Source organism: Crinia signifera, chromosome 12 (assembly GCF_055691185.1).
Source record: "Crinia signifera chromosome 12, ASM5569118v1, whole genome shotgun sequence".
Lineage (NCBI taxonomy): Eukaryota > Metazoa > Chordata > Amphibia > Anura > Myobatrachidae > Crinia > Crinia signifera.
In genome coordinates, this window is record NC_139228.1 from 37,979,387 (window position 1) to 38,001,395 (window position 22,009).

Genomic DNA, 22,009 nt, shown 5'->3' on the forward strand with positions numbered 1-22,009 from the left:
TTTGATCACCGTCCTAACGTGTGGTGACCATTTTGTGGGGTGTTTTGGGGTATTGTCTCCCTGGGGTGCCCTTGTCCCTCCGCCCTCTGAATTGCAGGCGAGTGAAGCAGGCAGGGAACAGCCGAGCGGTGCCGGAAAGGAGACCAGGAATAGCAGGTACCCAACTACACATAGGCCCTTATTCTGATCGGTGCGGATATATCCGCGTGCGTTCGGCCCGCCGATGTTTTGTGTCTGCGCATGTGCAGAGGCGTCTCTGCGCATGTGCGAGCGGGGCGTACGGCCAAATCCCGCATGATATGTGAACACTCCGAACAGGGGGTGGAGAGGGGCGTGAAGGGCTATTTGGGCTCATTACCATATGCATACGCCCCGCGTTTCATGGGAGTTCCCATGAAAACGCTGGGCGTACGTATGGTAATGCGGCCGTGACGCACGTGTAGGGGGCGGACATATGACATCGCCGGATGTCAGCTGCCCGCCCAGATCCCTGCTTTTGCACGGAAAAATGTCCGTGTGGTCTGAGGTTGCGGGTGCTGGTGGGGGTCGAATGATGGGGGAGGTTCCCTTAGATGGAGGAGGCGTATTCCGTGAAAAATACACGTGCGGTCCGTTCGGACAGCTTCTTACTGCATACGGACGGAGTTGGCGATCCGTATGGAAGGCGGGGTTTCGCACGCACGGTCCTGGCCGCATAATCGGCTCCGGCCGCACCGATCAGAATAAGGGCCATAGTCTGACAACATTACACTTTCATATCCCAGTCCGACACTGTATGTGCTTCTCCAACTTAGGCATGCAGGTTCTACAGTAGCTGGAGAGCCACAGCATATGGATAATGAATTACCTACTACACAGGGGCGTAACTAGATATTCGTAGGCCCCATAGCAAAAATTTGTAAGGGCCCCCTATTTAGCAAGTGATGGTGACAAATGTATGTAAAATATATTGCTTAAACAGTAAAGGTGGGCCCCCTTCAGCTCTGGGCCCCATAGCAGCTGCACCCCTTGCACCTATGGTAGTTACGCCCTTGCTACTACACCCGGTAATGGTGCGTCCTCTGAGCATGGACAGCAGAGTGGGGTCCTCTACTGAGCATGTATTAAACCCAAAGCAGCGATAGCCCAAGCACATGCTCAGAAGAGTGTGGGTCTTAGGGGGTCAAACTAAGGGACCAGGAAAAAATCTGGTCTCTTGGAACTACCTCTTTTTTTAATGCTCTGCCAATTTGCAAAAATATAAAGGATGAGGATCTGATTACAATATTGTTATCACATATAAAAAGGTTGACACTTGCCTCCATTGCAGGTAGCTGGACATTAACCTCTTTCTCCATGGGAGATAGTAAGGTAAGTGGCACCGTGGTTTGGCTTATACTGTCATTTTCAGTTTCATTACTCTAAAAATGGGAGAAATAAAACCTGTAGTTAATTATGAAAAGCACTAGTAATATTACACACAGGCTACATGCAGATATATACTTCTTAAATAATTCCATCCTGTAAAACTAAGTACAGTCTTGCACATAGGACCTTATTCTGGTTGACTCGCAAATCCACCAGACGGCCGCCCCCCCTCGCACGCCACAATCACCCGCAAATGACGAGCGGAGGGGGAACGGGAGCCGGGAGCCTGCTTGAAGGCCCATGGGAGGTGCTGTGCGCTGTAGTTTTTAATGAGTTTTGGGCCAGCCCACCGGGAAATGGCCTGGTTTCCCGGTGGCCCAATCCGCCCCTGATCATACTTGCCGACTTTTCAGTGCCCCTCTCCGGGAGAAGCCCGGAGAGGACAACAAAATGTGCAGGTCGGGGGGCGGGGACAAGGCTGCCGTATCAAAGCCCCGCTCCCAATCCACGCAAACAACATGATTAGGGGGCGGGGCTAAAATGCTGCAAAATGCCGCGATTTGCATCATTTTAGTCCCGCCCCGGATCCACGATTTATGGCACTTCTTTCCCCAGCTCGGGGGGGGGGGGGGGCAGGGGCTCTGGGGGGAATGCAGGAGCCTTGCCCACCATTATTTGCATAATCATCCATTCCCACCCAGGGTGAAATCATTCGATGGTTGCTCGCTCGCAGATCAGAGATACCTCTATGGTGTGCGAGGACAGGGCGGGCAACTAACATTCGGTGAGGTCAGCTGCCCGCTCCCCCCCTGCGCAACCAAATGAAACGCTGGACGTTCCCATTGGCGTTCCCCCAGCCCACCTCCCCACGACCCCCGGCCACACTGTTGTATGCGAGCACCTGGCGAATATTCTATTCACCACAGCAGCTGCACATGCGCATAAATAACTATGCACATGCTCAGTTGCAAAAAATAGGACCCCATTCGGCAAGTATTTGGTAGTTGTATGTGAACAATAGCACAGCGGGTGTATGATGCCAGAGCAATTGTACTGACGTTTTCTATCATTGTAAATCAATCATAGACCGTACATAATAACTATCACAAGCATGAAACACTGCGACACACTATTGACATCTGTATAATCTGCACCATAACGGCAGGACTTACAAAGGTGAGATCAAAAGAGGAGTAGACTCTGTGCAGGCTGGCTGACATTTCTGTGCCCCAATCTCTTGGATAATGGAAAATGACGGATTCATGTGAGCTGGAGTCTGAAGGCAATAATATCCTGTGGGTGTCTTCATAGGAGCCTCTGACAGTGAGAGCCAGCTCGGTTTTCTCTGGGGATGCAAAACATCACAGTGACTTTCAATATTAGTAGTGTTTATTCATACAAAGGTCCACACTGAATGCGCTCCGCCTGGAGTCCACTCGCTAGAATGCAAGTGTGTTCTACTGGAGTCCACTCGCTAGCATGCGAGTGGATGTGTTCTCATACACATCCACGCGCATGCGGCTGAACGGAGGATAAATCATTCATTGGTCGCTCACAATCTAATGATTTCTCTTTAGTTTGCTAATAAGTCAGTTTAGACTTAATTTTATTTAAGTCCGCGCCCGTCCCGAATTCGGCCATCTCTGTCGGAAATAAAAGTCAGTCTAGACTCAAGAACCTCGGCATATATATGGTTCACAGTATAGTAAATACCCCCAGGCCTGGTCTCCCCTACTTATTGGTTATTCGGGGGTTGTCAGTTGCTGTATTGCCTGTCTGTGGATTAAATGCTGGCTAGTAGGTGGTTTGTGAGCCAAAGTAAATCTGATATAACACCTTGCGGCTTTCTCCAAATTTTCTCTAATGATCTTTGAGACTTTTTATAACAGTGTAAGATGTAGTTCCACCCAGGGCTGACCGAGGGGGGCAGGTACTAATTACCTGGGCCCGGGCTTGCTGGAGGGGCCCTGGGGGGGCCCTGGTGTGACTCCCCCCACCCCCAGTCCCCCTCCATCCTTCCCAGGCAGCAGCAGCAGCACACACCTACAGCATGTGCCGTGCTGACAGCAGGCTCAGCATGAGCGTCTCACTGACAGCGTGGCCTAATCGCAGGAGGTGGCCAAGCTTCCCGTGATTAGGCTACACCCAAAGTTTTACTGGGGCCCAGCATACCACTCGGCATCCGTGGTTCCAACCTTAGTCGTTTCTTAAAGGAACAATCAGTTTTAAACACATAAATAAAAGAGCAAAGGCAAAAACTGATTATTCCTTTAAAGGAACAACTAAGGTTGGTAGGTGGAACTACAGTATACATCCTACACTGTTATAAAGAGTCTCAAAGATCCTTAAATAAATCTTTGAGAAAGCTGCCGACGTACATAGCATCGCTCGGCGATAAGAGCTGCTTTGTGGTTAGGTAAAAGTGAGCAGTCAGTGGCGAGACATGAAGAAAGGATCACTCTGTGTGTATGCCCCATAACGATGGCAATCCGCGTTCCCTCATGTCACACATTCCCCTTCGGAGCGCCCAATAGTGGATCCCTACACCCACTTTGCATCACTTTAACTATTTGGGGTGAATCTTGGGATACACCTCCAGGGATCCACCAGGCAGATCCTCCAAGGTAGTGCTCCGTTACTCCTCTAACTATTTTTACTGTCCAAGACCCGTAACATCAGTCCCCGGACCAAATTTGTCGCTTAGTGTATGACCTGAATCGCCCCCACAGTGTGAAGCTCACTTCACTTTACTGAGTCAACATGAGCTTTGAGATCATCTTATGTACATGCACTTTCAGGTATACAGCTACTTACTTTTAAAGGCTTCTTTCCTTTGTTTCTCCACCTCAACCTCTAGAGCCACCATCTCTGGACACTGAAAGGAAGAGTCATCATGTTACATATATCCAATGATCACATGCATTTCTGTCATTTTATTTCCCTCCATGGCTGCTACTAGGAATTTTGGGGCCTGGGACTGATCCCCCCCCCCCCCTCATCTCCCCCTCATCTCCCCCCTCCCTTCACTTACCACCCAACTCCTGCTCCCTCATTATCTCCTGCTGAATGCAGCAGGTCCCGAAGCACAGGCTTCGTCAATGCAGGACGCCTGCGGCCAATTTAAATGCAGCACCGGCTGGTGAGCCAATCAGAGCTTGTGCTGGCAGCCACTTTGATTGGCTAACGGTACACGAACTCTGATTGGCTCAAAAGCCAGTGCAGCATTTTAATTGGGTGGCGGCGTCCTGCATTGAAGAAGCCTGTGCTCCGTTCAGTGCACTAAGCGTGGCGCAGGCAGCACAGCGGAGGCAGTCGTGGGGATTGCGGTGGGTAAAATGAGCTGCCCGGGCCCTTTCAGAGGCCGGGGCCTGGGAAAGCTGTACCCACAGCACCCCCTATTGGCGGCCCTGATTCCCTTAGCCCAGTAGCGATACAAACAGGACTGTGCATACCTCTCAACATGGTCCATTGCAGGAGGGACAATTGCTCTCTATACGGAATTTAATTTTAATATATGATTGCCATTTATTGTGTTGAACTTTTTAATTGATATTAAAAAGTGATTGTAATGATAAATTAAGGAGGTAGAGAAAATGTTTCCCTCATTGATCTAGGTCATGTTGGGAGGTATAGATTTTGCATATTAAATTTAAACCACTGGAGGATATTAGATTAAAACTAATAGTCCGCCCCGATGTGTCCAAACACCTCGGCGACTGTAAAAGTCACCAAAGGTGTTCACACAGCGCATAATCGGGCATGCTCAGTCCCCAAAACAGCGGAATAGGGCCGAATTCAGCCAAAAACGAATGAAGTTGAACCACCCCCTATATTTGGATTATGATATTTGTTAACTTACCACCAAGACTCCATTAGTTGTGACTCTTTTCTGTGTTTCGGGACTGTAAAAACAGGAAATGCCGCATTAGACACGTTTCGGTGGTTGGCCCTCACTGATTCTATTTCCCATGGTGCTAAATTCTTATCTAAACCTGGTCCTGAATTTCATCTCTACCAGAATTAATCTATTGTTTTATAAATGAGTCATTGTTTTATTAATGCCTAAAACCTATCAATTCATTTCTGAGTGACAAAATAATTCATAACCAGGTCCCCACTAGCTGGTACATGCAGTTATCACTGTAAATACTCACATGGTGACCAGATGAAATTCTACGTGAAGCTCTTCCTGAAACTTAAAAAAAATTATATTTTATATACCGTACCTCAATATAATTAACCTATAATAGAATGCTTAAAGAAATTATTCCCTTATTATCTTCCCTTATTTATGTCCGATACGTTATACAGTTCAGTGCATTTGTAGTAACGCTAATTTTTTACTTAAACACCTCAATTATTTATTTACAGTTTCTTAAATAGCGCAGCATATTCCGTTGCGCTTTACAATTGGTAACAACAGTGATAAAACAAACTGGGTAGATACAAACCGACATAGAGGTAGGAGGGTCCTGCTCGCAAATTTCCAATCAATAGGGATTCATGGCGTAGCCGAGAGAGTCAGCAACAGAAGCAATATTGATGGCTTTCAATTAACTGATTCAAACTCGCAGGGGAGGAGAGATGCCCCCTTGGGAGCAGGGGCCCAGCGGTAGATGACTACATTGCCTCCCAGAGTTACGCCTCTGATAGGGATACTAGGATACACAAGGATAGGAATACTGTATATAGCATGGCAGTCCCACCAGATTGCATAACAGTCCTGATGGGATGCAATTAGATATGAATGCTACTATAGGTTGTGTGTGGGGGTCCTGAATATGATAAGCTTGCCTGAAGAGGTGAGTTTTCAGGGAACGCTTGAAAGTTTAGAGGCTTGAGGAGAGTCTAATGTGCGTGGATGGGTATTTCATAAGGTGGGTGCTGCCCGACGAAAGTCCTGCAATTGTGAATGGGATCTTGTAATGAGTGTGACTGATATGTATATATATATATATATATCAGTTATATACTGTACATTCAATTTAAACAACAAATTTACAAATAAAAAGTAGGGATGTAATACTTAATCATGAAAGCCTGGGGCAAGATGTTGGTGAGGATCTGCAAAGTTGAGAGAAGTAGATATTGGGCCTAATTCAGACCTGATCGCAGGACAAATTTGTACTTAAAATGGACAAAACCATGCTGCACTGCAGGTGGGGCAGATGTTACATGTGCAGAGAGAGTTACATTTGGAGGAGTTATATTGTTTCTGTGCAGGGTAAATACTGGCTGCTTTATTTTTACAAGTTAGATTTCTCTGCACATATTACATCTGCCCCACCTGCAGTGCAGCATAGTTTTGCCCATTTTGAGAAAAAAAATTCCTGCAATCAGGTCTGAATTAGGCCCATTGTTTGTATAGCATTAAATCAAGTTAGAGGGATGATTTGTGGTTGAAGTTTTTATTTTTTTTGGTCCTAAAAAAAAAAAAGCTTTAGGTCGACAGTGAAAAGGTCGACATGAGTTTTTCACAGTTTTTAGCCGACATGTGCCAAAAAGCGGTATTTCCTGCCCTACCATCCACTACAGTGTGGTGGAAGAATAAAATAGGGCTCGAGACACCATGCCTAAAGTGAGGGGACGCCGTACACTTATTGTCGACATTCGGGACAAAAAAAAAGTGAAAAACTCATGTCGACATTTTGACTGTCAACCTTCCCATTGTTGACCTAATGCTTGTATTGACCTTCCAAGCCTGTTGACTTAACAATGTCGATCTATTTCAGGTGTCAACCTAAGGCCAGTCAACCTTCAGTGGCCGACCCAGTGCATTTCGATCTAAATTGGGTTGCCCCAATGCCACATACCCGTCTGCAGATGTTAGTGGTATGCTACCAAACCCAGTGGCTGGTGTAATGCGTCACAGCCTAGGACTGCCACACACGTGCCATGTTCTATAATAAATACAGTTTGGCTTTAATAAAAAATGTCATGGGAGATATCTGTAAATATTCTGCTCTGATATATCCACCATCCCTGCAGAATGTAAGCTCTTGGGCAGGGCATTGTTACCCCCTGTGCCCCCTTGTCTTTTGTCTTCACAGAGACCTATATGATGGATACAGGATCACGGAGAGCTGTCCGCTGACTCCAAGTACAAGTCCATCCCCGCCTGTGCTTTTACTGCAATGTTTACTGTACTTATGCCCTGTACCACTGTTTTGGCATTAAATATATAATAATTACTATTTTTATGTCTACTTATTGTACAGCACTGTGTACACCTTGTGCAGCTTAGTACATAAAAGATCATAATAATACAGTGTTCCTTCTTATGACAGCTTGCAGGAGAGCAGAAGAGAAGAAATAACAGAGAGGTTCTTCAGACAGGGTAACCTCACAGTCGTAACCTTGTACTTAATCGAATCTGAGGTCGCTTTGCCCCCTCAGCTCTGATAAACACATCTAGGAGAAGTTTCACCAATTGGTGAATTATTGAATTAGGAAAAATAAGCTGAGGTATAGTGACATTATTATTATTATTATTATTATTATTATTATTATACTTTAGTTATATGCTGACAGTACCCGAAGACAGAGCACATAAATGAGTAAGAAAAACTGAAAACAGTGACTTGCAGTTGGAGATAATAGAGGACAAGTACAGGATATATAAACACTCAGATGGAGCAGCTCTCAATGGATTTGCTCCTCGCGATAGAATCGCAAATCGCCACCTCGTTCCAGCCAAAGAAGGGGGCGCACGTGCAGGAGACGCTCATGTGCCCGTCCTAGTTAATTTTCCATTAAAGAAGGAGTTTGCTTTTGCGAGTGAACCAGAATCAGGCCCAATGAGAAATGTACATAAGCCTATTGTGGGCACCAATTTCTGCATCCCAACACCTTTACTGCAATGATGTGTCTGTCCTGCGTTACTGATCACACATTGCTCTGAAATGAGCACAACTCCAGCATTGCCAAGTTATGTATATACTGTGCAACACGGAATTTCATATTTCCCCATTCCTTTACAAAATGATTACAATGCCACACAAAATCAGTACATTTCTCTCAGATACGCACAACTTTGTACTACTTGGTACATGTATTCACAACATAAATGTAACTGGGTGATGTGTACTCTTGCACTTACCTCTTTATCAAGGGTGAAGGTTTCCGCCACTGTTTCATTGAGCGGAACATTTCCCAAATCATAGCTCACTGTGAACAGATGATCATCCCCGGTCCCTATGTCCTCGTCGTGCAAGGACAACTCCAGTATGTTCTATGGATAATAGGATGTATTCAGAAATGTTAACCTTTGAATATTCTGATATAATCTCTTGCAATACAGTTGCAATACTTAACACGCTCTACATCTAATAAAGTGTTCTCCTCTTTGTAGATGTGAATACATTTGTTGTATTGTTTGCACCCATGTGAACGGGGTAGTTGCTAAATCGAAGTTGGAGAAAGGACCTTTCACGCCTACGGGGAGGAGCAAGGCCAGCGGCTTCACACTGTCACTATCCACACCACCACCTATTGCTCTTAGGAACCAGGTGGCGAGCGAGCCACCGTGCCGAAAGCTTGCCAAGCAAAGCGAGCCTACGAGTGCCCATTTGGACTCACATGGTTAGACCTTGCTCCTCCCCCTGTGACATCAGAGGTCTTGCCTCAACCTTGGATCTAGAACTAACATGTGACCTGACACTTTTTTTTTTTTTGCAACTTTACCAATATATTATAATGTATTATCACTTCCAGTTATTCCATGCACATATCATGTTCATTGTGTTCTCTTGTTTCTGTTTCTACCTTAACTTGGCTGTGGATCCTGATGTGAAAAGATTCATCCCAAAAAGGATTCCTGGTGTTCCATACGGTTCTTGTTCTCTTGTTATCCGTAAAAGCCGTTGGAAGACACAAACTGATATAGCAATCCGGTTCGCTCACTGTGTGGAAATAGAACACGTAGTTTTATATCTATATGTAGAATACCTCTCTCTGCCCAGCTGAATCTCTACTCTCACATTGGTCAGCATATGCCCGTCTGGGGCTGTCAGAACATTAATAAATTATAATTAACTTTATTCTTCTTAGCTGGAAGAACAAAGCCTCCCTTTTGTATCCTGACATTTTCAAAACAGAATAATTCGCTGCCTAGGTATCATCCTTGACTCTGGACTGTCCTTTGTGCCTCACATTCAATCTGTCCATAAATCATGTTACATGCACCTAAAAAGAAACCTATCTAAAATTCAACCTTATCTCCAGTGGATGTAGCTGGGGCTATGCAGCCCTAGCTGTGGCGGGGGGGGGAGCCGGCACCACAGGGGTGCAGGACAGGGATTGCCTGACCATTACGCCGGGTACCCGGCTGAGTAGGGAGCCTGGCCAACTGACATACAACACCATTTCTTTTAAAATTTTGAAGTGGCCATAAGCTGCTCGGAGCTCTGCAGTCAGTCAGGCAGGGGTGGCTCGGCTCTTGAGTCAGCTACTGCACATTTCAAATGGCTGCAATGCTCCGGGACCAAGGAGTAGCGGCACCAGAGACCGAGGAGAGCAGCAGCGGCGGCAGCTTCCGCAAACTAGGTAGCAGGAGAGGAGTTGCAGCAGGTGAGAAGGAAGGCCATGACGGCGGAGCCGGGGAACGGTAGACCTTCCGATCAAGGGCCCTTATTCTGGTTGGTGCGGTCGAGCCGCATATGCGGCTCCGACCGCACCAGACGAATCCCCGCCCACGCTACGGATCGCCACGGCCGTCCGTACACGGACGGCTGGCGATCCGCACGAAAATGGTGGAGGCGTACGCCTCCACCATGGTGGGAGCTGCCCCCTGCATTCGATGGTCGACGACCATCGAAGGCAGGGCCGCACGCCGCGGCAGCTCCCGCAAGCTGAGACCACACGGACGATTGTCCGTGTGGTAGCTTGTATAGGGGCTGAAAGCTGACATCCGCCGACGTCAGCTTTCCGCCCCCATGAGTGGCGTCATGCCCTCATTACCATGCGTACGCCCCGCGTTTGCATGGGAACGCCCATGAAACGCAGGGCGTATACATAGGGAAATGAGGGACTGAAGCCCCTCACGCCCCTATACGCCCCCTTTGCGGCGTCTAATTTTTTTAAACGGAGATTTCCCCTGCACATGCGCAGAGTGACCTCTGCGCATGTGCAGAGAGAAAACATCGGCGGTACGGCCGCATGCGGGCCGTACCGCTTCAATCTGAATAAGGGCCTAGGTGAGAATGAGACCTGCCTCCTCTCTCCCCACCACTCTCTCCTCTTCCACCTGTCAGCTCGCCACCATCAGCTCGCCCCCCATCACCTTGCACACCACTATCTTTTGCTCCAGTCACCTCACCCTCTCTCGCCCCCTGTCAGCTTGCCCCCCGTCACCTCACCCCCTGCCAACAAGCAGCATGTAATTCCAAGTAACCCCTGGCAATGATCAACAAACCCCTGGCAATGTGCATTTAGGTAACAAAATGTTTAATGTTGGAGGGGGGCGCAAAATTTCAAGTTACGCCACTGCTTATCTCACATAAAATCTCTAATACATGCACTCATTATATCCCGCATTGATTATTGCAATAGTCTTCTTACTCGACTCTCACCCCACTACAATCCATTTTGAATGCTGCTGCTAGGCTGATCTTCCTGGCTAGACTTCAACGTCTGCTGATCCGCTCTGCCAGTTCCTCCATTGGTTGCCCATATTCTACCGTATTCAATATAGAATACTTCTACACGCATACAAAGTCATTAACCTGAATACACCAACATATATCTCTTCGCTTATATATATATCCCCACCCGACCTCTCTGCTCTACACAAGATCTGTGTTTCTCATCCACACTCATTACTAGATCCCATTCACTATTACAGGACTTTCATTGGGCAGCACCCACCATATGGAATGCCCTTCCACGCACACTAAAACTCTCCTCTAGCCTCCAAACTTTTAAGTGTTCTCTGAAAACTCACTCTTCAGGCAAGCTTATTGCACCCCATCAGGACTGTCTTGCAATTTGGTGGGACTGCCACGCTATAGATTCTTCTCTTTATGTATCAATTCTATTATCCCTATAGATTGTAAGCTTGCGAGCAGGGCCCTCCTACCTCTATATCGGTCTCTTACTACCCAGTTTTTGTATCACTGTTGCTTCCAATTGTGAAGCGCAACTGAAAATACTGCTCAAAATATATATAAGTGTAAATAAATAACAATTTGCTGAGACAAAGCCTGTGTAATATCCCATCATGCTTGGTTTATTCACACTGGTCTCATTTTGATACACATATTTGTTGGTGCTATTCTGTCACACGCCGTCGCAGCGGTACACGGTGGGTACTGTACTCACCCGTCCGTGCCCGCCGCCGACTGGCGTGTGTCGGCCTCTATGTCAGGTGAGGCGGCAGACAGAGGTCCGGCAGTGTGGAAGTCAGCATGGGAGTCTGCAGCGTGGTCCCGCTCTAGGCTATAGACGCCGGGAGACCAGCGCCGCCATCTTGCTTAAGGGCAAACAGGGGATTGGGCCAGGTCAAGTATTCTCACCTGTTTCACTGTGACAGCCAATGGCAGCCACCCTCTATGCATATAGGGGATCTGCCTAGGTAGCACAATGTCAGTGCAAAAAGTCTTCTGTGCCGTGCACTTCCTGGAAGGCTCCTGACTCATTGTGCCCTTGCTATTCCCGCTGTGTCCGTCAGCTTGCTATTGGCTATTTGACCCCATCGCTCATTCCAGTCACGCTGGTCACCAGCTTCTCCCTGGTACTCTTGGGTGCTACCTCCTGGATTCCTAACTCCGGCCCCGCTCCTGGATCTTCCAAGAATCCGTCTCCAGCATCCTCAGGTCTCAGCCATTCCTCCTAATTCTTTCAGTCTACAGATCCATTATTGTTGCCATCTTTCCACTTCTTTATCAGGACATTCCTCATCATTGTGATCTGGGCATTCCTCATCATTGTTATCTGGACTTTCCTCATCATTGTTATCTGGATATTCCTCATCATTGCTATCTAGACATTCATTACCTTTGCTATTTATTATTATTTTGCCTGCCTTTTTCTCAAATAAGTATTTGAGTCCCTGTATGAAATAATTTATTAAACCTGCTCGTTTTAACCCTACTACTGCTGCCTCGTCTCCAGTCCCTGAACACCACACGACCCCATCAGAACCTTCAACCGTGACATATTCACTATTGTGAACTGTTCTGCGCTAGGTGATAGACCCAAAGTTCATATACTGTATGCAATTTACATTTGTTACCCATCGGATCTGTAGTGTTATATAGATTCCATAGACCAGGCGTATTCAACATGCAGCCTTCCATCTGCTGTGGAACTACACATACAGTACCAAAATGTCATCCCATAGTTTTAGAAAGGTCTAATTGTAAAACTGACAGGGCATTCTGGGATCTACAGCTCCCATTCATACAAAAAATGTCCACAATAGCGACCCCCATCCTGCGAAGGTTTCCAATAGCGAACCCCCGTAAATATAAGATTGTCGATAAACACAAATTTTTATGCAATGTCAATTATTATTGCTACGTTAACATACCAAATAATTTATGATAGTCATAACTGTTCTATATGATTTCTTTACGTGCAAGAACTTAGGGGCGGCACTTGCTGGTGGGCAGCAAACCAGTCTGGTGAGATCAGTTGATTGTTGTTGTTTTTTGTCATTACGATATTTGTTTTTACATATTATTTTTACATAACATTGTGGTCTGGGAGGTGGTAGTAGGGTTAGGATAAAGCTACTTTGGTGGTCTTGAAACCTCTGGACTGGCCCTGAAAGAAGGAGTCCGTGAAGTGATTGGTGGAGGGGGGCAATAATGTGAATAGGGTCAGCTTGACCCCTAAATACGCCTCAGTCTTCTGCATAATAAATTCACATAAGCCAATATTAGATCTTCATAAATTAACATTAGCGGCTGATCAATCATATGATTGGACAAGCAGATGGAGGAGGCTTAGTTATGGTATGAAGTTTTAGTGATATAGCAGTTACCAATAAATGACCAATAAGAATCAACTGATAAATTTGATCATCATAATAATCTTATTTATGTAGTGCACTTCTTCCCAATCAGACTCAAGGAATTGACATTAAATAATATGCCTACATATAATAAATAAGATGTCAAATGAAAATCTACCATTTTGACCCAGTTTTTGGTTAATGAATCTTTTACGAAGACCACAATCCCAATAGAAAAAGACTTTCATTTGCCAAGTGCTTCTTAATATACAGGATCAGTTAGGATCAATATTTACAGCAATGCTGTGCATACGGTGCTGTTCACACACTCGATCCCACCGTCCGCCCACCCCCCACCCTGTCACTCCATCCCTGCCGGGTCCCGGCGGCCACCAATATCAAATCGATATCGATGGCCGCCACATCGCACAGTGGCCCTTATTCTGGTTGACTCGCTCGGGCGCAAATTCGCACTTGGAACGATGTTTTGCGTGTGCGCATGCTCAGCAGCATTTCTGCGCATGTGTATACGCTGGGAGCGTGCGAACTCGGCGCAAAATCTGTTGCTCGAGTGCACGCTCCCTGCCTTTCGAGCGGGGGGTGGAGAGGGGCGTGGCGTGCCGGCCTGGGCCATTAGCATGTGTGAACGCCCAGCATTTCATGGGTGTTACCAAGAAAACGCTGGGCATACACATGCTAACACATGTTCGTGTGTGTGTGTGGGTGTGTGGGGGCGGACAATTCCCTGGAATTCTACGAGTGGAATTCTACGAGTGGAATTCTACGAGTGGTCCGGCCCACCCTTACATATGCGTGCGCCTTTACCATCATTCGATGGTCAGAGACCAACGAAAGATGGGGGAGATTCCCACTGGCATGCGAATGGATGTTTATGTAAAACATCCATTCGCATGCCGGCCGAACAAACCTGGCGTGCAAAGGGGGGGCAGGTGTACCACCATTCACAGGGCGGATTCTGGGTGACTCGCAAGGGTGAGAATTCATGCCCAAGCGAGTCAACCAGAAAAAGGGCCAGTGGGGCAGATGTATTAAGCCTTAACAAGAGATAAATGCAAGGGTGATAAGGAGAGATAAACGTCCAGCCAATCACCTGCTAACTGCCATGTTACAGGCTGTGTTTGAAAAAAGTCAGTAAGGAGCTGATTGGCTGGACGTTTATCTCTCCTGATCACCCTTGCATTTATCTCTTGTTAAGGCTTAATACATCTGCCCCAGTGTGTACAAACCTTTAGATTTTCAGCACAGATTAGAATCCTACACCAGACACACTAATATTTACCAATGTCTGTCCCATGGATATTCCGAGCTTTTATAATCCTGACTGTTAGTTCACAACTTGATGCTTCTTCCTGTAATTCAAAGTGCAAAAATAAGATTTATTTTAGTACAAGCCCATAGGTTACTGCTACTAGATATATGTATGGACTAATTTTTTTCTTTTACATCTTGTTCCAACTTCCAGGACATGTAGGAGGGGGTGCCGGACGCGGTCCCGACAGTTGGGATCTCAACAGTCATTTATCCGACGTCGGGATCCCGACTGTCAAATATTTTTTTATATATATATTTATTTATAAAGAAAATACACCATAGTCCTGTACAGTATAATGTAACATAAATATAATGCATCATTCTAGTTTAGAACCTGATCCCTAGAAGAAGGGGGTTTCCCCTGTACTCCTGTGGGCCAGTCCAATCCTGCTTCTCATAGTAGCATACCTCCCAACTGTCACGATTACAGCGGGACAGTCCCGATTTTCGGGTCCTGTCCCGCTGTCCCACCCGCGTCAGGCATTGTCCCGCTGTGGGGGGTGGCAGTTGGGAGACCCCCCAATCTAATAGAATAGACGCTGTGCGCATGCGCACAGCGTCTATTCTCGTATGAAAATGAGGTTGCGGCTAATTAGCATAAGCAGCACCCTTATTTGCATACGTCCCGCCCCCTTTTCAGACGCTCGCGTCGAGTGTCCCTATTTCATCAGCACAGAAGTTGGGAGGTATGTAGTAGATGCTGCAATAATTGCCAGGGAGATACTCATGTAGGTAAGAGAAAGGTAAATATTGGGAAACACCTGTCTATTTTTAGGAACACCCATACACTAGTATTCCCTGCTATAATGTTTGCATGTAATTTGTGACACATACAGAGAAGCAAAAACAAAGCAATCATTTGTATTCTTAATATAGAATTTCTCAATGTAGTATTGTTAGGAAATTCTGTAGACATGTGAATAAAGAGAGGAAACCAGATTACTTATGTTCCAAACAAGAGTAACCGACATCTGTGTACAATACATATACACAAAAGAAATGGAAAAAGTATTGCTTCCCAAAATATTAATTTGAACATCAATTTGTTAAGATGTATGGGACTAAGGGTGGGATGTACTAAGAGGAAAATGCGGTAAAACCCCCGTTTTCCCGCATTTTCAAATGTACTATTACCCGGCCGCCGCGGCATCGCAGGGCAGGGTATCGCCACCTTTGGTGATACCCTATAGAAGCCTATGGGCTTCTATCACCGTCCGCTTCCCACCATCCGCCGCAAACTCCTACCCCCCCTCCCCATCCTCCTGGAAACTCCTCCTCCCCCTAGCTAATGTCACAGACAGGGATGTCTTTTGGCTGCAGGGGGGAGGAGGAGACGCCGGAGACTGCCTCAGAGCCCAGGAGGTGACGGAGACCCCCCCCCACCCCCACATCACAGGGGGCCTCCATCACCGCACCTCGATGCTAGCGGCGGGGGCATGGTAAGGGAGGCAATGTATGTTAATACACCCCACCCTAATTTTTTAAAAAATGGAACTGGACCTATTAAGCTGGACCAGACTATTCATCAAACTGTGCCATTCCTGAAATGGAAGTAGAGAATACAGCCTCTCCATATGGTTCGGATCGTTCCGGGTTTTACTCAATCCCCAGATAATACAGGGAGACTGTTATTTCTACCTCCTGGTCTTTCTGGTGTCACAGGCGCCCCCACCGGACGGGAAACACCCAGACAGGCACCCCCGCCAGACCTTGACAACCCTCTAGGCCAATGGTTCTCTAACTGTGTGCCATGGCATCCTGGGGTGCCTTGGGGGGGCTTGCAGGGGTGTCCTGGATTGGTGGTTGATGACCAACTCAATTTATTTACGGCCAATGTAATAGTCATATTGTGGACAAATATAAGTGAATCCTGTTCATTACATAACTCAGGATGAGATATAAACACAATATACTTAACGTATTATTTTTTTCTGACCATCATAATGAGAAACTTTGGCCTAGGTTTGCCATGAAAAATTTTTGATACTCCAGGGTTCCGTGATCCAAAAGAGTTTGAGGTACTTATGTAATATCTGGGCTCCCTTTTTCTTATGAGACCGCGTCCCTTTGCGGGACCCACTGCGCTCGCCACGCTTCGGGCACGGTGGCTCGCTGCGCTCGCCACACTATATAAAATCAACTCCATGCGTAGTTGGATAGTAGGGGTATGAAAAAATGGGGTGCATTTAACATGGGAGCCCAGATAATACATAAGTACCGAGTTTGGGAACCCCTGCTCTAGGCTATGTCAAATACTACAAATTGCTTTCCTATATACAGACTGTACCTACCAAGATTTAGGCACGTGCCAGATTGGGACAAAGTAAGCCACACCCCCTATCTACACAAACACCACACTGATCTGTCTAAAGTCCATATCTATATGCCCTCTTGTGGGTGATACCCAACTGTCCTGCCACAATCGGTTCATTATGGAGACTGAGGTATGTTTGTATCTCCTAATGCCGCATGATGGCTCAATCTGAGAGGAACAATTAGTAATTCATAATCACTAGATCGTTAAACCAACACAATGTACAGTGGTAAAGGAGCAGTGATTCATACATACATTGCTTATGGTCTTGTAAAACATTAAATGACAGATGCATACTTCAAAGTGCTGCACATATATGAGCGAAATAATGACAGTATAGTAGATCCTCACACTCCTCGTTTATATACTTCAAGAATGAGCCAAGAACAATTTATTAGGTCACTCTAACTCAAGCATGATGCCACAAATAACACTACGGGGTTTGTTTACTAAGATGGGAGTTCTATTTCAGATGGGGTGTTGGGGCAACCAATCAGATACTATTATCGTCTAGAAGGTGCTAAATAAATAGGAAGTCAATTCTGATTGGTTGCTACGTCCCATCTGAAATAGCACTCCCACCTTAGTAAACATGCCCCTATGTCCTGTAAATAAGTGTGTATGGAGGTTTTTTTTATCAACTTCTGTAAATAACTAAGTAAAAATATAAAAGAAAAATGAAACAATATATGCATGTACTATAGGTTTTCTTTGTTTATTGTATTAGTGAACATTCCAACCAGGGCCCACGCTACCCGCTCAGCGCAGCCTGCAATGCAGGTAGGCGCCGGCCCTGAGAGGCGCTCCGAGTCCTGCCCGCCAGCTTCCTCTAACAGCGCTGCTGCTGCCGGGTGCCACAGTCGCTTCCTCTAACAGCGTTGCTGCTGCCGGGTGACAGTACACCTGTCAAAATATATGACAGCCTCGGCGCCGGCAGCAGGCTCAGCGCGCCACGCAGGCAGCACAGCGGAGCCCTGGCCTGTACCACTTTGAGCCGTCGCTGCTGTCAGCGTCAGAGAGTGGTCAGCCAGGAGAAAGCTGGTGCCAGGAAGTCACTCCTAATAATGGAGACTGGAGGTGCTGCTGAGTGTCAGGAATAAGGTAATAACCACAGACCATATAATTTTGGTGTGCGGCTTCCCCCCCCCCCCCCCCCCCAACCATATATATATTTGTTGTTTTTTTTAAGAGTGCAGGGACACATATATTATAATACATCCAGAACTGCTGTGCTATCTGACTGGACAATATATATATATATATATATATATATATATATATATATATATATATATTTAAAAAAAAAAACTTCCTTGTGCTCTACAGAAAGTGGTACCCCTGCTACCTTCCAGAACACTGACAAGTAGCAGCATCAGCTCCCACCCAGATACTTCTCGTCGGCAACTGTTACCAGGTGCTACTACTGTCAGCAATTGGTGTGGGCGTTACCAGGTGCTACTACTGTCAGCAATTGGTGTGGGCGTTACACGGTGCTACTACTGTCAGCAACTGGTGTGGGCGTTACACGGTGCTACTTCTGTCGGCAGCTGGTGTGGGCATTACACGGTACTACTTCTGTCAGCAACTGGTGTGGGCTTTACACGGTGCTACTACTGTCGGCAACTGGTGCGGGCGTTAAGGGCCCCATACATCAGCAATTAATTGTGACAATTTTCAGATATGGAGATGATTGCCACAATTAATTTTAGATGTGTGGGCTCCCCCTTTTGGCAATCCCAATCAAAATCGCCAATCGATTGCTTAATCAGGTTTTTAAACATGCTTAATAATCTGGTATTATCTGCAGATCTTTTTTATATGTGTGGGCATTCCCAATTTGTCTTCTTCATCTATTTACATTATGAACAGCAATCGATTGGGCAATTTCCAGATATGAAGATGCAATCTTTAGATGGAAAAATCTGCCGATCACTGAAATGAATCTGTAATATGTGGGCAAAGTCAGATAGATTGTAAAATCCATTTATCTGGCCAAAAAATCCCTGTATCTGGAAATCCATAAATTGTGATTGCTGATGTATGGGGCCCATTACACGGTGCTACTACGGTCGGTAACCGGTGTGGGTGTTACACGGTGCTACTATTGTTGGAAACCAGTGCGGCTTTACACAGTGCTACTGCTGTCGGCAGCTGGTGTGACATTACATATAATCAGCGCTTCTAATGAGGGCAACAGTGAGCTTTATGTATAAGCATTGCTACTACTGTAGAATACATTGGGCATTATGTATAAGCAATACTACTACTGTAGGATACATTGGGCATTATGTATAAGCAATGCTACTACTATCAGAGCTTGTGGTCCGGCAGCTGCAGTTATTGATTGGCTGTCGGACCAAGAGCTCCAATTGGCTCATGAGCTGGCACCATATTTGAAAATCAATTCCATGCCTATGTAGGCTCTGCTGGTCTCAGGGCTAGACTGGACTTGATTACACAGCAGGACTCTTGGCATTATGTGTATAAGCAGAAGTACTTGGGGCATTACGCATAGCATAATGTGTAAGGTGCATCACGATGTGTGGCATAATTTGTAATTGACATTACTGTGAAGCATAATGAGGAATGGCCATTATGGCATGTGGCATAATGTGTAATAACGGTGTTATTGGTACTGTTATGTAGCCATGCCCCTACATTTTTTTGCGCGCGCCTTCGGGGCGCACTCTCCCTGTTTCCTCTGTAGGGGTGGTGGTGTCACAATTCCTCTGGTGCAGTGTAATGAGAATAAGATTGTGCTACTGTGTGTCATGATTTGAACTGGGAGTACTATTGTGTACACATGCCCTTCCTTGTGAAACCACACATCTTTTTTTGGTGTGCGCTGTCTCTTTGTAAAGTATGAGGGGGCGCAAATGTAAAGTTTGCAGGAGGGCGCCAAACACCCTAGCACCGGCCCTGATTCCAACCTTCCCAATTTTATGGGGCTGTAGGAGAATCCTGCATCACAGGGGATAACAAAGGTACAGACAGTAGTCAAGGGTAACAGTCATCACATTTATAAAGTAAATGTCAGATTATGATACATAATTGGCAATCAGTGCACAGCAATCAGTACACAGCAATCAGAGCACAGCAGTCAGTACATAGCAGTCAGTGCACAGCAATCAGTACACAGCTCACCAGAATATCTAAGTGGAGAAATTTCGAAAGTAAACATAATTTTCAGTGAATTCACTTCTATAGCTGGAACCCACAATCCCTGAGGTAAAGAGAGAGAATAATCATGAGCAAGACACAGGACCAGATGCACTAAGCTTCAAACAGTGATAAAATGGAGAGTGATAAACAACCAACCAATCAGCTCCTCTCTGACATTTTTCAAACCCAGCCTGTGACATGTCAGGCAGGAGCCGATTGGCTGGCTGTTTATCACTCTCCATTTTATCACTTTTTGAAGCTTAGTGTATCTGGCCCTTTAACATGGGGCCTTATTCAGCAACAGCCGTTGTGTCTTCTCTGATCCGCTGACAGACATTGGGTTTCGTACATCCCTGAATGAAGCCCATTGTCATCAAGATTTAGGGGCTCATTTTTGTACATCAGATTTAAATACAACCAGCAGATGCTTACATTTACCCTAAAAAAAGCCATTTTCAGGGGATTTCTCTCACTTTTTTCTATTAAAATGCCACTTAATGATAGTTTAAGCATCAATCAGAACCTCGTCATGTGACGTCAGCCACCAAATCCAAGCAGGCATCGACACGCCTGCGTTCACAGGGGTACGCCCAGCGTTTCTATGGTCCCCTCAGCTAATGTGAACCTCACAGAAGGTGTTCCCTCCAGGGGTCTGCACATAGGCATCTGATGGTGTATATACTGTTACCAGCAGTACCCTGGGCTGCTACACTCTATAATAACATACAGATGTAGCTGGTATGTCATTTGTTTCTGATACCTCTAATACATAAATAGCTGATGTTATTGTAGTGACAGCAGCAAACCAGAAATGTGGATTTGATGGAAGTGATGCCAGTCGGATGCTTACCTTATAGAAGGTTGAAGAAGAAGTTATATTCATCCTATTGTGGTTTGCGTCCCATAGGTACAGTAGCAGGTGTCAGAGTGAGCACAGCAGTTCTCCGTATCGTGTCTCAGTCTGCTGGTTCATTTACTGTATATGTCATATTACACAATCACATTATTAAATGTCCCTCCCATCAATATAATTGTTTTCCTAGTCCCATCTTCAATGTGCAGGTGACACACAGACAATTCCAAACCTATGACTTAACACGAGGAAGGGATAACTGAGCCTGAATTGTGCTCAGAAGGGTGGAGGACATGTGTGGGCGTACAGGTTGTACTGGGCCAAGTCCCTGAGGGGATGTCCAAGTGGCAGGTGTGGGGAGAGTGGAGGACACCATTACTATCATGTCTGAGGCGTCCGGTAGAGTAAACATAATTCATATGAAGTACAGTAACGCACCAGGGCAGAAACAAACTATAGAGTTGCGGAGTAAAATAAAATTGTAATAAGATAGGTTGCGCTCTATGAAAGGTTGCACTTTACGGCATGTACAGCTCTTCCACCCATGAAAAATAGGAAAGGAAATCTGTACAGGCCATAGCAGGGTGGAGTTTGGGTTCTGTGCTATAAACTATGTAATACAATGTGGACACTAGGGAAAACACCAATATTCAACTCCTGGAGGTTTCCAAGACTCCATTTTACTCCTTAAAATCTTCTTCCGCCATTTTCTTGTTTTTTTGCTCATATTTTGCACAATAATTATCACATTAGGCATTCTGGGGGCTGAGTGTACAGGTGATGCCAAGTAATAAGAAAGAAAGGGAGGGGGTCCCGACGCCGAAATCCCAACAAGGGGGGATGTGGATCGCCATGCAGCGGGCCCGGTGCCTCGCTACGCTCGGCACACTAATTTGTTCTCCCTCTATGGGTGTCGTGGTCCGTGAACACCCACAGAGGGAGAAAGTGTTGGGATTTCGTTGGTCGGGATTTCGTCGGTCGGGATTACGGCAACCGGATTTTGAACGCCGGGATTCTGACTGCCGGGATTGTAACTGCATCCCGTTCC

General features: G+C 46.0%; 1 protein-coding gene across 1 annotated transcript in view; it reads right to left on the reverse strand.

Moving 5' to 3' along the window:
* The window catches only part of LOC146049528 (cytosolic phospholipase A2 delta-like), a 71,125-nt gene that overhangs the window by 32,075 nt on the left and 17,041 nt on the right, over nt 1-22,009 (reverse strand). The window contains exons 3-11 of the mRNA XM_083166064.1: nt 20,165-20,169; nt 14,601-14,670; nt 9,112-9,248; nt 8,447-8,578; nt 5,502-5,542; nt 5,207-5,249; nt 4,162-4,222; nt 2,520-2,692; nt 1,299-1,400 (exon numbers count right to left, since the gene is read on the reverse strand). Coding sequence (XP_083022190.1) covers nt 1,299-1,400; nt 2,520-2,692; nt 4,162-4,222; nt 5,207-5,249; nt 5,502-5,542; nt 8,447-8,578; nt 9,112-9,248; nt 14,601-14,670; nt 20,165-20,169 — 764 coding nt within the window. The remainder of the gene's footprint in view (nt 1-1,298; nt 1,401-2,519; nt 2,693-4,161; nt 4,223-5,206; nt 5,250-5,501; nt 5,543-8,446; nt 8,579-9,111; nt 9,249-14,600; nt 14,671-20,164; nt 20,170-22,009) is intronic.